Raw genomic sequence first — 13,734 nt, 5'->3', positions numbered from 1 at the left:
ATCCCAAACCACTCTTAGTTCACAGGCTATGCAAAAGAAAAACAGGCCACAAGCTAGCTTCGGCCTTGAGGGGTAGTTTTTCAGACCTGTGGTCTCAGTCATTACAAGATTGCCTATTGTGTGATTATATCACATTTAGATTTAATAGAAATTGTTTTCCCTCATAGGTCCGTTTTTTATCTGATCTTGTGAATTGTCATGTCATTGCTGCCCCATCCATGGTTGCTATGTTTGAAAATTTTGTAAGTGTAACTCAGGAAGAAGATGTACCTCAGGTAAGAAAACCCCTTATGTTGAATCTTGCCCATATAGTACAAAGAATTTTTCACTTGGTGACCTTTTAGTAATCAAAACCAAAAGATAACAGTAGATTTTCATACTCTAGATTCTTAATATCTGCAAGCTAAGTCAGCTGCCATAGTGGTGGGTTCTCTTGATATCTCTATGTTAATTCAAATGATTCTAATAAAATTTAATATAAGGTAGAAATGCTCTGATTAAGCCAGGTGTCTTACTTAAGCCTCCATAGGATTTCATTCAAAAGTAAACACAATATGAATGAAAATTAACTAGCACATATTTTAAATTAGCCTTTGTAAAAATTCTTCAGGTGCGGAGAGATTGGTATGTTTATGCGTTTCTGTCGTCTTTGCCCTGGGTTGGAAAGGAGTTGTACGAAAAGAAAGATGCAGAGATGGACCGCATCTTCGCCAACACTGAAAGCTATCTTAAGTAAGGACACAGCTCATATAGTTCTTACTGATATGATGAATGTGTTGTATTGTATCTGTTAGTATTGCTGTGTTAGTTTCATTTCTCAAAGATAAGCTGTGGGTTTCCCTATGGTTTCCTCTAAGTAACTTCATTCCCCTACTGTTGTAATTTACTGAGACCTCAGAGTAATCAAATGTTTGCTTTGCTGGTGCGAAGGAGTTGGTAACATAGCTCCTTTTAAGCCGCTTTGGTACATATTAGCAAAGCCATAAAATATCTTTTGTCCTCACACAGTGGTTCTCAAATCGTAGTGTGCATAGAATCACCCATGGTACTTAAATAAGCTCCGATCCCAACCTGCAGACCTACTGAATCACAGTATTGGAGAGAGAGGTGTAGCACATACAGTGTATTTATTTCGCGTAAGTTAATCCCAAACCAAGTCCTTAAAACAGTGGCTCTTAACTTCTACCCAGGGCACACTTCCTGAGTAATATGACACATTTCAGTTAAAATAGTCTCATGTCCTCTTACTACCGTTTTTCCACGTGGCGCAAAAACTTGGTTTGTCTTAGTAGGTATAATACTAACAATAGGGCTTGTTCATAAATTTAGCAGTTAACTAGCAGCATGGTAATGGTTTTGTGTCCCCTTAAGTTCTTTCAGAATAATTTTGTTTAAGTTTTGTATTCTATCAATAGGTAACTTGTTTGGATATTGTTAATTAGTCAGTTACAAACAAAGCTACAAGAAATCTAAAGATAATAATCTTCTTTGTTCTTAAATTACTTTTAAATGGTAAATCTCTAACATTTTTCTGTTTTTGAAAGTCCTATTGGTTCTTTTTAGAATGTAGGTGTTTGCAAAAGAATAAAAATAAAAGAATATGAATATCTTAACATTTGAGTATATATCCTTCCCCTTTTTTATACAAATGGTAGTCCAGTATTCATACTGTTCTTCACTTGCTTTTTTTTCCCCCACTTAATTTAACTTGAACGTATTGCATAAAAGTACATAGGACTGCCTCACTGTTTTGGTTTTTTTTTTTTTTTGAAGATTTTATTCATTTATTTGACGGACAGAGATCACTAGGAGGCAGAGAGGCAGGCAGAGAGAGAGGGGAAGCAGGCTCCCTGCTGAGCAGAGAGCCCGATGCGGGACTCGATCCCAGGACCCTGAGATCATGACCTGAGCTGAAGGCAGAGGCTTAACCCACTGAGCCACTCAGGCGCCCTCACTAAGATTTTATTTATTTATTTGACAGAGAGAGAGAGAGAGAGAGAGAGAGCCCAAGCAGGGGGAGAAGAGGCTCCACACTGAACAGGGAGCCTGATGTAGGACTCGAACCCAGCACCCTGAGATCATGACCTGAGCCCAAGGCAGACCCTTAACCAGCTGAGCCACCCAGGCATCCCTGCCTCATTCTTTTTTAACAGCTGTACAATATTCCACTCTTTTAACATACCATAATTTAACAAGTCCCTTGTTAGTAGACATTTAGGTTATTTCCAGTCTTTTGGTATTACAAACAGTGCTTCAGTGAATATCCTTATGTATGTGTCTTCATGTACGTAAGAAAATATATCTGTGGAGAGTGGGAGTTTTTAGAAGAGGCATTGCTGGGTTGAAGTGTCTTAATAATCTTAATTTTGATAGACTTAGTCAAATGGCCTTCCGAAGAGATTATACTCTTCCAGATCTCCTCTAAAGAGATGATATCAGTTAATCCCTCTGCCAGCAGTGTTTGAAATTGGGTGCTTGCCCACATTTCAGCAATATAATAATGATCAAAATTTTTGTTATCTGCCAATCTGATAGGTTAAAATGTTACTTTACTGCTTTAATTTGCATTTTATTAATTATGAAGCAACTGAACATCTTTCCGTGTTGTTAGAAACCTAAGTGTAGATTTTTATTTCTATGTTTAGAAGACGCCAAAAGACACATGTGCCCATGTTACAGGTATGGACGGCTGAGAAACCACATCCGCAAGAAGAGGTGAGTGGATTCTCAGTGTCTCAGGATACAAGCACAGCCAGCTCTTGAGCAGATTCTTACCTCTGATGTAGTCAGATCAGTCCGTTTATATACATTAGCTTGTTTTCCACATAATCATATCAGGGGTCCAGCTCCTCATAGCTCTAGGAGTATAGTGGGGTTTTTTTTAAGATTTTATTTATTTGAGAGAGAAAACATGTGCAGGGGCAGGGGGGTGGGGGGCAGTCAGGGAGTGTCAGCAGTCAGAGAGGGAGTGACAATCTCCAGCAGACTCCGTGCTTAGCATGGAGCCCAACATGGGGCTTGATCCCCCAACCCCAAGATCATGACCTGAGCTGAAATCAAGAGTCAGACACTTCAACTGACTGAGCTATGCAGGCGCCCCAGCATATAGTGGATTTTTAATAAGTGTTAGAATGTAATCAAAGCATTCCCTGTTCTGTGTGATTCCAGTTACAGTTATTTTTTATTTAAATGCCCCGTTTGAAAATGTAAGTGGTCACAGCCTCAGACAGGTAGACTTTATAAAGTAATTAAAAACAAAAACTTAGCACCATTCCTCTGTACTATATTTAATTGCGAACTAGCTTACCTTTGTATCCTGTCTTTTATAAGGTAATGGTTTTTGGTTTATGTAGTCAAAATGTTAATTTTTATGTACCTCCAAATATATATATTAATTATTAAAAATTAATCTGTCTTTAGTATTTAGATTGCCTGTGGGCCCAGATTCAGAAATTGAAAAAGGATCGCTGGCAGGAGCGGCACATCCTAAGACCTTATCTTGCCTTTGACAGCATCCTATGTGAAGCACTGCAGCACAATCTGCCTCCTTTTACGCCACCTCCTCACACAGAAGACTCGGTGTACCCAATGCCACGGGTCATCTTCCGAATGTTTGATTACACAGATGATCCTGAGGTATGTGACCAACTGTAAGTTCCTTTCAGAGGGCTTATACTGCATTGTACTTGTGGCCTAATCTTGTCTGAATAATGCCTGTGATACATTTTAATTTCGAGTGGTTTATTTATTTTTTTAATTTTTTTTTTTTTTTAATTTATTTGACAGATAGAGATCACAAGTAGGGAGAGAGGCAGGCAGAGAGAGAGAGAGAGAGGAGGAAGCAGGCTCCCTGCCAAGCAGAGAGCCCGATGCGGGGCTCGATCCCAGAACCCTGGGATCATGACCTGAGCGAAAGGCAGAGGCTTTAACCCACTGAGCCACCCAGGTGCCCCTCGAGTGGGACCAACAGCAGTGAAGTTAACAGTTTAATTTAGTGAATGGTATCACCTCATTATGCAAGAAATTCTGCTCAGCATATGCAAGTAGATTGAGAGTACAATATATAATAGGTTCTGTGGCCAGATTGGTTTGAGGTTTTTTTTGGTTTTTTTTTTAACTTTTTTTTTTTAGTATTCATTTGAGAGAGGGAGAGAGACAGAGCACAAGCAGGGGGAGAGGCAGAGGGAGAGGGAGAAGCAGACTGCTGAGCAGGGAGCTGGACATGGGGCTCGATCCCATGGAGATCCCATGGGCGTAGAGATCATGACCGGAACCAAAGGCAGATGCCCAACCATCTGAGCCACACAGGTGCCCTGGTTTGAGTTTTAATCCTGTTTAGTTAGATCCTAGCTGTATGATCTTGATTGAGTGAGTTACTTTCTTCTCTGCCTTAGTTTCATAATGGAATAATAATAAAAGTATGTTCTAATAAAGTTTTAATGAGGATTGAATTACTAAAGCATAAAATACATAGAACGGTATGTGACATGAGTGCTCAATAATTTTAGCTATTATTAATAAGACTTTTTTTAAGAAAGATACTCGAGTTTTTGGGGAGGGGGGATTGGTTTTTGTTTATTGGTTTTGGTGGCTTTTTTGTTGTTGTTCTTTGGGCTTTTTTTGTTGTTGCTGTTTTTTGGTTTCTTAAGATTTTATCCATTTGAGAGAGAAAGCATGAGCCAAGGGTGTGGGGGTAGGGGCAGAGGGAGAGGGAGAAGCAGGCTCCCCACTGAGCAGGGAGCCCGATGCCAGGCTTGGTCTTAGGACTCGAGGATCACCACATGAGCCAAAGTCAGACTCAACTGACTGAGCCACCCAGGCGCCCCCCAGAAATACCCCAGTTTTTTAGATTATCCATCTCTCTCTAACTCTCACAGCTTGTCTTATTATTTATACTATGTAATTGGTGTTTTTTTTTTTTAATATTATGAAATATTTTTAGGGGCCTTGGGTGGCTCAGTCATTTAAGCATCCGACTCTTGATTTCAGGCTTAGCTCGTGATCTCAGGGTTCTGGGATGGAGCCCCATGAGGCTCTATGCTGAGCATGGAGTCTGTTTGGGATTCTCTCTCTCTCTCTCCCTCTGCCCCTCCCTCTCCCCACATTCACTCATTTTCTCTCTCAAGTAAATAAATCTTAAAATATTTTAGAAATATTTTAAATTTAAAAACCTCAATGATGAGTATAAGCTGACTATAGTTTTTAAATATACATATTCTTTATTATGAAGCCAAGTTGTTAACAGCTATGACACTTCACCAATTAAGAAAATGTATGATTTTGATATTAACTTTTGGTATAAAATTTCACATTTTCACATTTTATTTTATATGTTCACATTTATATGTATTTTTTACTTATTATAATATTGTATTTATTTTTTATTTTTTGATTTATTTGTTTATATTTTCACATTTTATTTTATATCTTTGCATTTGAATGATTGTCTTAACTTGAACATCCCAGCAGCAAGCATGGCGAAGACTGGATCACTTCTGGCTAAAGTACCATACCCATTTCCTAGTACATCCTAGTCAGCAGAGTAGGGTTTCTCAGCCTTAGCACAGTTGACGTTTGGAGCTAGAGAATTCTTTGTGGTGGGGGCAGTCCAGTGACTATAGGATGCTTAGCAGCCCCCCTGGCCTCTACCAGCAGCCTGTAGAGGGAAAATGTCAGGTGTGACAACCACAAGTCTCCAGAGAGTTCCAGGTGATCCCTGAGGGTAGAATTATTCCTCTTGAGAACCACTGGCATGAGAACCAGTATTGCCACCTGAGATCAAACATGGCATTTTCTTTCTCGTGTTTTCTCTTTTCTGTTCTATCGTAAATTGCTTTTGGGCAGTGAGAATTTAGTATATGTATAACTGATCTCGGAATAAAACACTGTCAGATAATCAGTTGTATTTACAGAATTACCAGTTTGCTACCCACTTTACTATACTGCATATATAGTGAAATGCTTTTAGTCAACATTATGTAATGGTCTAGTTAGGGGTAGCTAATTGGAAATCTAATATACATTTAAGATAGCCAGAATCTTTGTAGTTAGGCACTTGTTTGTACAAGAGAAACTAGAATAGAACCTCAAAATGTTTTTCTCTTAATTGATGTTGCTTGTGTATTTCTACTTAATTTATAAGTAACATATACTTAATTGGCATTGCCTCTCTAATGTGCCCATTTTCCTTTGCCAGAAGAGGATAAACATATAAAAGATTTGTTCCCCTGAAAATGAAAAGGTTCTTTGTTTTGGTCTCTGAAAAAAAATGTTTATTAGAAACAATTAAAATTAATAGAGATTAAAAGTCTACAGGAGTAAATAATAAGTAAAAATAAACTCTTTGAAACTGTTTGTTATGCATATACTTTAAAAAAGAATAATAACATGTAGGTAACGTTTTTTAACCTTTTTTTAAACAATATAATATGGCTGTCTTTTTTTTTTTTAAGATTTTATGTATTAGAAAGCACAAATAAAGGGGGAAGGGCAGAGGGAGAGGGAGAGGCAGGCTCCTCACTGAGCAGGGAGCTGATGCAGGGCTCCATCCCAGAACCTGGAAATCATGACCTGAGCAAAGACAGGCGCTTAACTGACTGAGCTACCCCAGGTGCCCTGAGTATGGCTGTCTTTCAATGCAATATATGACTTTTTATGTCTGTACAGTAATTGAAATAAAAATTTTCCTCTTTCCATCTTTATTATAGAAGTTAATCCACCTCGTGGTTTAAAAAAAATCAAACCATATAGAGCTAATAATACGAACTCTTTGGTTTAATTGAGATGGATGATGATAGTATGGTGTCAGGGGCACTAGCAGAAATGCTGCAACTGCCGTTCTAATTGTATTCAGTAGAAGTGACTATGATGATGATAGGCGTTTTCACACTTCTGAACTTTTATCCTTAACACCCAGTACAGTTTCTGGGCTATAATAAGCTCGTAAGTATTTGTTGGATAAATGAAAGACAGTATCTTTTTCTAGGTTTGTAGTATATACATTTGGTTTTCTTTCCAGGGTCCTGTAATGCCAGGGAGTCATTCAGTTGAAAGATTTGTCATAGAAGAGAATCTTCACTGCATCATTAAGTCCCACTGGAAGGAAAGGAAAACTTGGTAAGATTTCATGGTAACTTTTTGAGTAGAGAAAAAGTAGCAATATTGATTCGGTAAAATATATGTTAAGAGTGTAAGAAAAACTTCCTCTCTTCTGATGCCCTGTCTTGCTAAATAAGACCAATCTCTAAAGATACTTCTTTGCTTTTCCACGGCCTTTCACACTCAAACAGTATCTCTCTGGCTGCTTAATAACACTGTAGTGCTTTATAGTAATGTGCACATGATGTTGGCTTTTTTGTGTGGATATTTGCCATCTGCTATGGACAGACCAACTGGAATCAACTGGTTTTGGTATGAATGCTGTGAGAATAAAAGAATATTAATAGCTTTCTAGCATTTAGATATCACGCTTTGGGAAAGTTTATTTTTAGTGTTTCCTTGAGCCTTGGAAAGTTTTGGTTTAGATTTTAAGGTGGAAAGGAATATAGTATTTGTGGAGTGGTCTACCCTATTAACACTTTCAAAGTTAGTCGATTTGAATATACTCCTTTTGATCTTTCAAGGATTTGGGGCTGCATTAAAGAGTTTCCTTGTGGTAAACAAAGTAATATGTGCTGTAGTTAAGTGAAATACGAAATCTAGAGCATTTCAGAAAAGATTTCTTTTCTGTAAATCCAAATGCGCTGCTTTTAGAGCTGCCTATTTGAGATACGTATATATATAGAGAGAGATCGATAGATCTCTCTCTATGTATATATATTTTTTTGTATCTTTGTGTACTTATTAAACATCACTTACATTTTTTTGTAGCGCTGCACAGCTGGTGAGCTATCCAGGGAAGAACAAGATCCCCTTGAACTACCATATAGTTGAGGTACGCATTCCACATGAGCATGTTTCTAAATTTCAGAATCTTTCTGCTGATTTTAAAGTGTAAGGGACTCTTGGCTTTTTTTTCCCTTGCAACTTGTCAGGTACTGAAAAGTAACACAGGAGCAAGGAAATTGCCATTAGTTTTGGTGCTCTGTTAGCCATGTTAGTAAAGTGAAAAGAGGTGGTTGAGCCAAATGGAATTTTATGTTGCCCATAAATTATATAGTATGTCTTCATTCATGGATAGTGTAAGTTACCTCCAGTCCTGTCAGTACATTGTGTCCACTTACCAGATATATAATTGGCTTGAATACTTTATTGTTGTGTTTTTTTTTTTAAGATTTTTTTTATTATTATTATTTGACACAGAGAGAGGGATCACAAATAGGCAGAGAGGCAGGCAGAGAGAGAGGGGGAAGCAAGCTCCCCGCTGAGCAGAGAGCCCGATGCGGGCCTTGATCCCAGGACCCTGAGATCATGACCTGGGCTGAAAGCAGAGGCTTAACCCACTGAGCCACCCAGGTGCCCTTGAATACTTTAAAATATTGTATTATTGGGGTGCCTGGGTGGCTTAGTCTGTTAAGCACCTGCCTCAGGGTTCACATCATGATCCCAGAGTCCTGGGATCAAGCTCCACATCACATCCCTGCTGAGCAGGGAGCCTGCTTCTCCCTCTCCCTCTCCCTGTGCCACTCCCCCTGCTTATGTCCTCTCTCTCTCTGTCAAATAAATAAATAAAATATTTTTTAAAAATAAATAAAATATTGTATTATTTTAAGCAAATAACTTATCCTTAATTGTGTTTATCTGGCCTGTTATTGCTAGTATACGCTTTACTAGTATATTATTCCCTGTATCACAAGGTAGGGATAAGTATGAATATTTATTCCTAGAAATCAAAAAAGCACATTGTTTTTGGAAGTAAGAGGAAGAAATGATGCTTTTGACCCTATATTAGGTCATGCAGAAGAAGGGCGATAGTAGTAGTAAAGCTGAACACCTTGTAGAGATTTATGTGCTAAAAAACAGTGTTTTCACGTGACATATGCGTGAGTCAGATTGTTGATTGCGTTATTCCTTTGTGTTAAAATACTCATGAAAGTGATCATAGTGATGATATACTACAGATTCACTTTTTATTCATAATGCATTTGTGTGCTTTCTTAGAAATACTGCATTTGTCCTGTCTTTATACAACTTGAGAGTATGTTTAGACTATGAACCTGACTCATTGACACATCTCTTGAAATGCAAAATATAAGTCATGCTTTCAAATCTGAAAAATATGTAAAAATTCATCAGAATGAACTACAGAGGGATGGGAGATGGGAGTGAGAAGAAAGAATGCAGACCAGGCTTTAGAATCTAGATAGGTGGTCCATGAATTATATAGGGAGGGTAGAAACAAGTTTCTGAACAACAATCTTGCCAAAGAAATCTTGGACTGCCAAAGAGATGGCCAGGTACCAGTTTTTAAGTAGCAGCCTGGAATGTCCTCAGTTCCTATTCTCAAAATCTAGTGAGAGTTTTTACTCTTCTAGGAATGACACTCTGATGGACCACTTGCCTGAATCACCTCTGATACGTCCAGAGTTGGAATTTGATTGCACAATTCTTTGGCAGTATCAAATAAGCATTAATTTTTGCATATTCTTATTTGATTAAGTTACAGAAAGATGAAATTTTGATTACAGTATTCAGTTACAGATCTCCATGTTTTAAAGAGCATAATTTTACAGATTAAAAAGTAATTATTTTTTCATTATGAATGCCATGGAGTTAGAGTTTACGTTTAGAATGTTGAGGTCTTTCTGATGGAAGTACAATGGTCCTGGTTGAATTGAGTTCTGACTCATTCTTTTGTAGGTGATCTTTGCAGAGCTGTTTCAGCTGCCAGCTCCCCCGCACATTGATGTGATGTACACAACGCTGCTCATCGAGCTGTGCAAACTTCAGCCTGGCTCTCTCCCCCAAGTTGTATCCTTCCCTTTGCTTTTAAACTTACTCTCTTTGGCCTGGTTTTAAAAGATTATTAAATATTTCTTACTGTGGGTTTAAATCACTTCGTGGAAAGTTTGGCCATTTCTTCAAAAGTTAAACATATATGTAAACATACATTAAACACAATCCAGCCATTCCACTCTTAGGAATTTACCTAACGGAAATGAAAGCACATTACCCTACATTAATGTTCGTAGAAACATTAATGTTTCTGGGCATTAATGTTCATAGAAACTTTATTATAACCCCAAATGGGACAACCCAAATATCCATCAGTACTTGAGTGAATGTACACATTTGTCATATCTACACAATGGAATACTACTCAGGAATAAAAGGAGCAAATTTTTGGTGCAAGCAACAATTTGAATGAATTGCAAAATAAGTATGCTGAATATAAGTTGCCAAACAAACAAGAATTTATACTATATGATTTCATTTATACAAAATTCTAGAAAATGCGAAGTGATCCGGTGACAGCAGACCAATATTTGCTTGCAGACACAGGGGAGGAGGGGAAGAAAGGACTACAAAGGATCATGGGGAGAGTTTAGAGGAGAGGTGATGGACGTATTCACTGTGTTTATTTCATGGATGTGTGCAGTTCCAATTTAGTGTACATCATTGGTAACTCAAAGATGTTTTTAAAAGAAATCAATTATATGAAAAGATGCTCAGCATTATTAGTCATTATACAGACTTTTAAGAAATCTTTTTTTATCACAACTTATTTTGAAAGAGGATGGAGAGTAGTTTTCCTTATCCTCAAATTCACAGCTTGCACAGGCAACCGAAATGTTATACATGCGTTTGGACACGATGAACACTACATGTGTGGACAGGTACAGTAACTGTCTTATTTCCTATACTGATGGGTAGCAGCTTCTGCTCCCTGTACAGTATAAAAAATTTTGAACAGTAAAACATTTGCCTTTTTAGAAGTTCTAAGTTGATTTTTCTTTCTTGCCTCCCCCAAATAATCCTCTGTATAATAATAAAACTCATACTGTAACATTATGCTATCTAGTACAGCTTTCAGTATGAAATGATGGCCATGCTGAGGTTTTCTTTAATTTCATTCATTGTTTACTTGTTTGGTGCTTTGGTATAATTATACTTTTTCCTTTGTAATTGGACATGTGAGCTTTTAAAATGGGCTTTATATTAACTATCACCTATGCAGAAGCAGCATCTAATACTGTATATTTGTTATGTATAAATATATCTATTTTTGTTTATAGATAGTATCTGCTTCTAAAATAATTAGCTTCTGCATAACTATACCTTGAAGACTCAGTGTATACAAAAGACCATATTCGATTGTTAAAGGAGTAGTAATTGCATGCCCACTGTCTTTTGGGGGAGGCCTGTATACCACGTTTATCACCTGGTGGTCTTTCTTACCTCTGTCAGTTTCCCAGATCAGATCAGGACAGGTCCTGAACATTTCCCAGTCACCATGATCTTTCATGTCCATTGTTCAGATCGCATATCTGAACTTATCAGTAAGCACTGTTGTATGTCACACCCTATTATCCTGAGTAATTTCGGTGATTGCAATTACAGATCTGTGAGGGACATGCTTTAAGAAAGTGTCTTCTGATTTTTTTCTCCCAATCTAATTAATAAAACTAGGAGTTGTGTTGGATATCACATTTATGCCATTTGAAATTCAGCAGATATATACTTGGCTCTTAAAATTTCACAGCATTATACTGTGTATACTAAGTATACTAGTATACTACGGTGCTTTCTATCTAGTTAGATCAGTATTTTTAGGGGAAAAGAAGGGTATATTTTGTTTGTGGTAAAAAGGGTGTAATGTGATGAGAGACTACACTCTGGCTCTGCCACTTGTAAAATGTTTTATCAGCAATTCCTTTCATCTTTTTTCTTTTGCCTCTGTTTCATTGTCAGTGAAATGGGGGGAAATAGTACATTACTTGAAAGTTATTGTGAGATTTCAAATATATAGATAGATAAATAGATACACACATACACAAACTTGTATGTATAGTGCCTGGCACAAAACAGGTACTTATATCTGTTATTTGCTTAAAAAGTATAGTACTATTACAAGGAGTGAAATAGGGGACTGTTATTTTGGGGAGAAGATCAATTCTAGGATTTATAGAGAAAAGGCTAAGTGACAGCAGAAGATACAGCTTTGGTAGGGGCATATGCTTTTCATTTAACCCTATAAAGTAGGGTTTTCTTTGTCTGAAGGATTATATAAGTTCCTGTTACAAACTGCAACCATTCATCCTTTTCTTTTCCCCCCCACCCCCTGTCCACTTCTCTCTGTAGGTTTATTAATTGGTTTTCCCATCATCTAAGTAACTTCCAGTTCCGTTGGAGCTGGGAAGATTGGTAAGTGGTGGTATGTTTTATCGTTCCTTTTTCTGCAGTCTTCATAATAAAGAAAACTTAATATTTAAAGCTATAACATAGAGGCAATCTCCTACACAGTCTGAAATGATTATTTCTGTTTACGTGTGTGTGTGTGTGTGTGTGTGTGTGTGTAAATGAAAGAATGTAGGTACAAGGAAATTCATTATGGCTAAGTACACATTAGGTGTAAGTGCAGATTATGTGTAAGAGCTTATAAAACTACCATTTTCTCATTAGGTCAGATTGTCTTACTCAAGATCCTGAAAGTCCCAAACCAAAGTTTGTAAGAGAAGTTCTAGAAAAATGTATGAGGTAAGTTCTATGTGTTTTCTCCTTAACTTAGTTCTCCTAATTTCTATAGGAGAGAGGGGGAGTATCTCTCCTTTGCCTATGTGATGTATGTCCAGAATATCATTTTTTGAATCCAGGTACCTGCCTCTCTTCCCTTTCAGTTTTTAGTGAAGATTCAGGCTAAAAAAAATTAAGCAGCCATGCCATCTGGATTGTATGTGAATTAGGCCAATATTTTTTTTGTCAAATGTACTTTGAAATAATTTCATAATTTAGGAAAGTTGCCAAAATAGTGCAAAGAACGTTGTATCCTGTTCATTTAAATTCCCTAGTTGTTAACACTTCACACTTGTTCACATGTTCACTTCTTTTTCCCTTCTCTGTTTGTATGCACCCATCACATTGGTCTTTTTCTGAACCTTCTGAAGACAAGCTGCAGAGGTGATGGACCATTGTCCTTTAAGAATCCATTGTATCTTTCCCCAAAACAAAGACGCTTCTAAATGGCCAGCATGCAGTCCTCCAGATTAGGAAATGGCTGTAGTGTAGGAATACAGCCCACAGATGAAACCTTGCCAACCCATAGCCATAATGTCTTTGCCTTTACTGGGCCAGAATCCCATCCAGGAGCACATGGGCAGCATTTAGTTGTCATTCCCTTCATGTTCCTCACTTGACCAGTTACTCTTTCCTGTCATTCATGTTTTAAAGAATCTAGGCCTTTCTTTCTTGAGTTGCCCTCACATGTGTTCCTGACCAGACTCAGGACTTGCATCGTTGGTAGTCTTCCTCGTGCATCACTTCGGGAGGCACATGAGGCCCACCCCCAGAAATGTTAACCTTGGGCACTGGTCATGTCAGTGGCTGCCACGCTTCTCCACCTTAAATTCACCATTATTCCCTTTGTGATTGATTAATATTTTGTGGGAGATATCCTGAGATCATACTCCTGTTTTGTTCTGCATCAGACATCTACTGACAGCTACTTTTATCTGCCACCACTGTGATGACTGCCAAGTAATGATTCTTTTTCCATTTTTTTCCCTACGTTTATTCGTTGGTATTCTCCTGTAAGAAGGCACTATCCTTTTTCACCCATTTATTTATTTAGTCCTGTGT

At 37.7% G+C, this 13,734-nt stretch overlaps 1 protein-coding gene across 1 annotated transcript in view; it reads left to right on the top strand.

Annotated features, from left to right (window-relative positions):
- Positions 1-13,734, top strand: part of NCBP1 (nuclear cap binding protein subunit 1) — a 39,257-nt gene that overhangs the window by 12,079 nt on the left and 13,444 nt on the right. Inside the window, exons 5-14 of the mRNA XM_046023318.1 lie at positions 168-275; positions 611-732; positions 2,646-2,715; positions 3,421-3,636; positions 7,019-7,116; positions 7,870-7,933; positions 9,799-9,909; positions 10,711-10,775; positions 12,241-12,303; positions 12,562-12,636. Coding sequence (XP_045879274.1) covers positions 168-275; positions 611-732; positions 2,646-2,715; positions 3,421-3,636; positions 7,019-7,116; positions 7,870-7,933; positions 9,799-9,909; positions 10,711-10,775; positions 12,241-12,303; positions 12,562-12,636 — 992 coding nt within the window. The remainder of the gene's footprint in view (positions 1-167; positions 276-610; positions 733-2,645; positions 2,716-3,420; positions 3,637-7,018; positions 7,117-7,869; positions 7,934-9,798; positions 9,910-10,710; positions 10,776-12,240; positions 12,304-12,561; positions 12,637-13,734) is intronic.

This window comes from Meles meles, chromosome 11 (assembly GCF_922984935.1).
Source record: "Meles meles chromosome 11, mMelMel3.1 paternal haplotype, whole genome shotgun sequence".
Classification (NCBI taxonomy): Eukaryota; Metazoa; Chordata; class Mammalia; order Carnivora; family Mustelidae; genus Meles; species Meles meles.
Note: the sequence above shows the minus strand (reverse complement) of the source record. Positions and strands in the feature narration are given on the sequence as shown.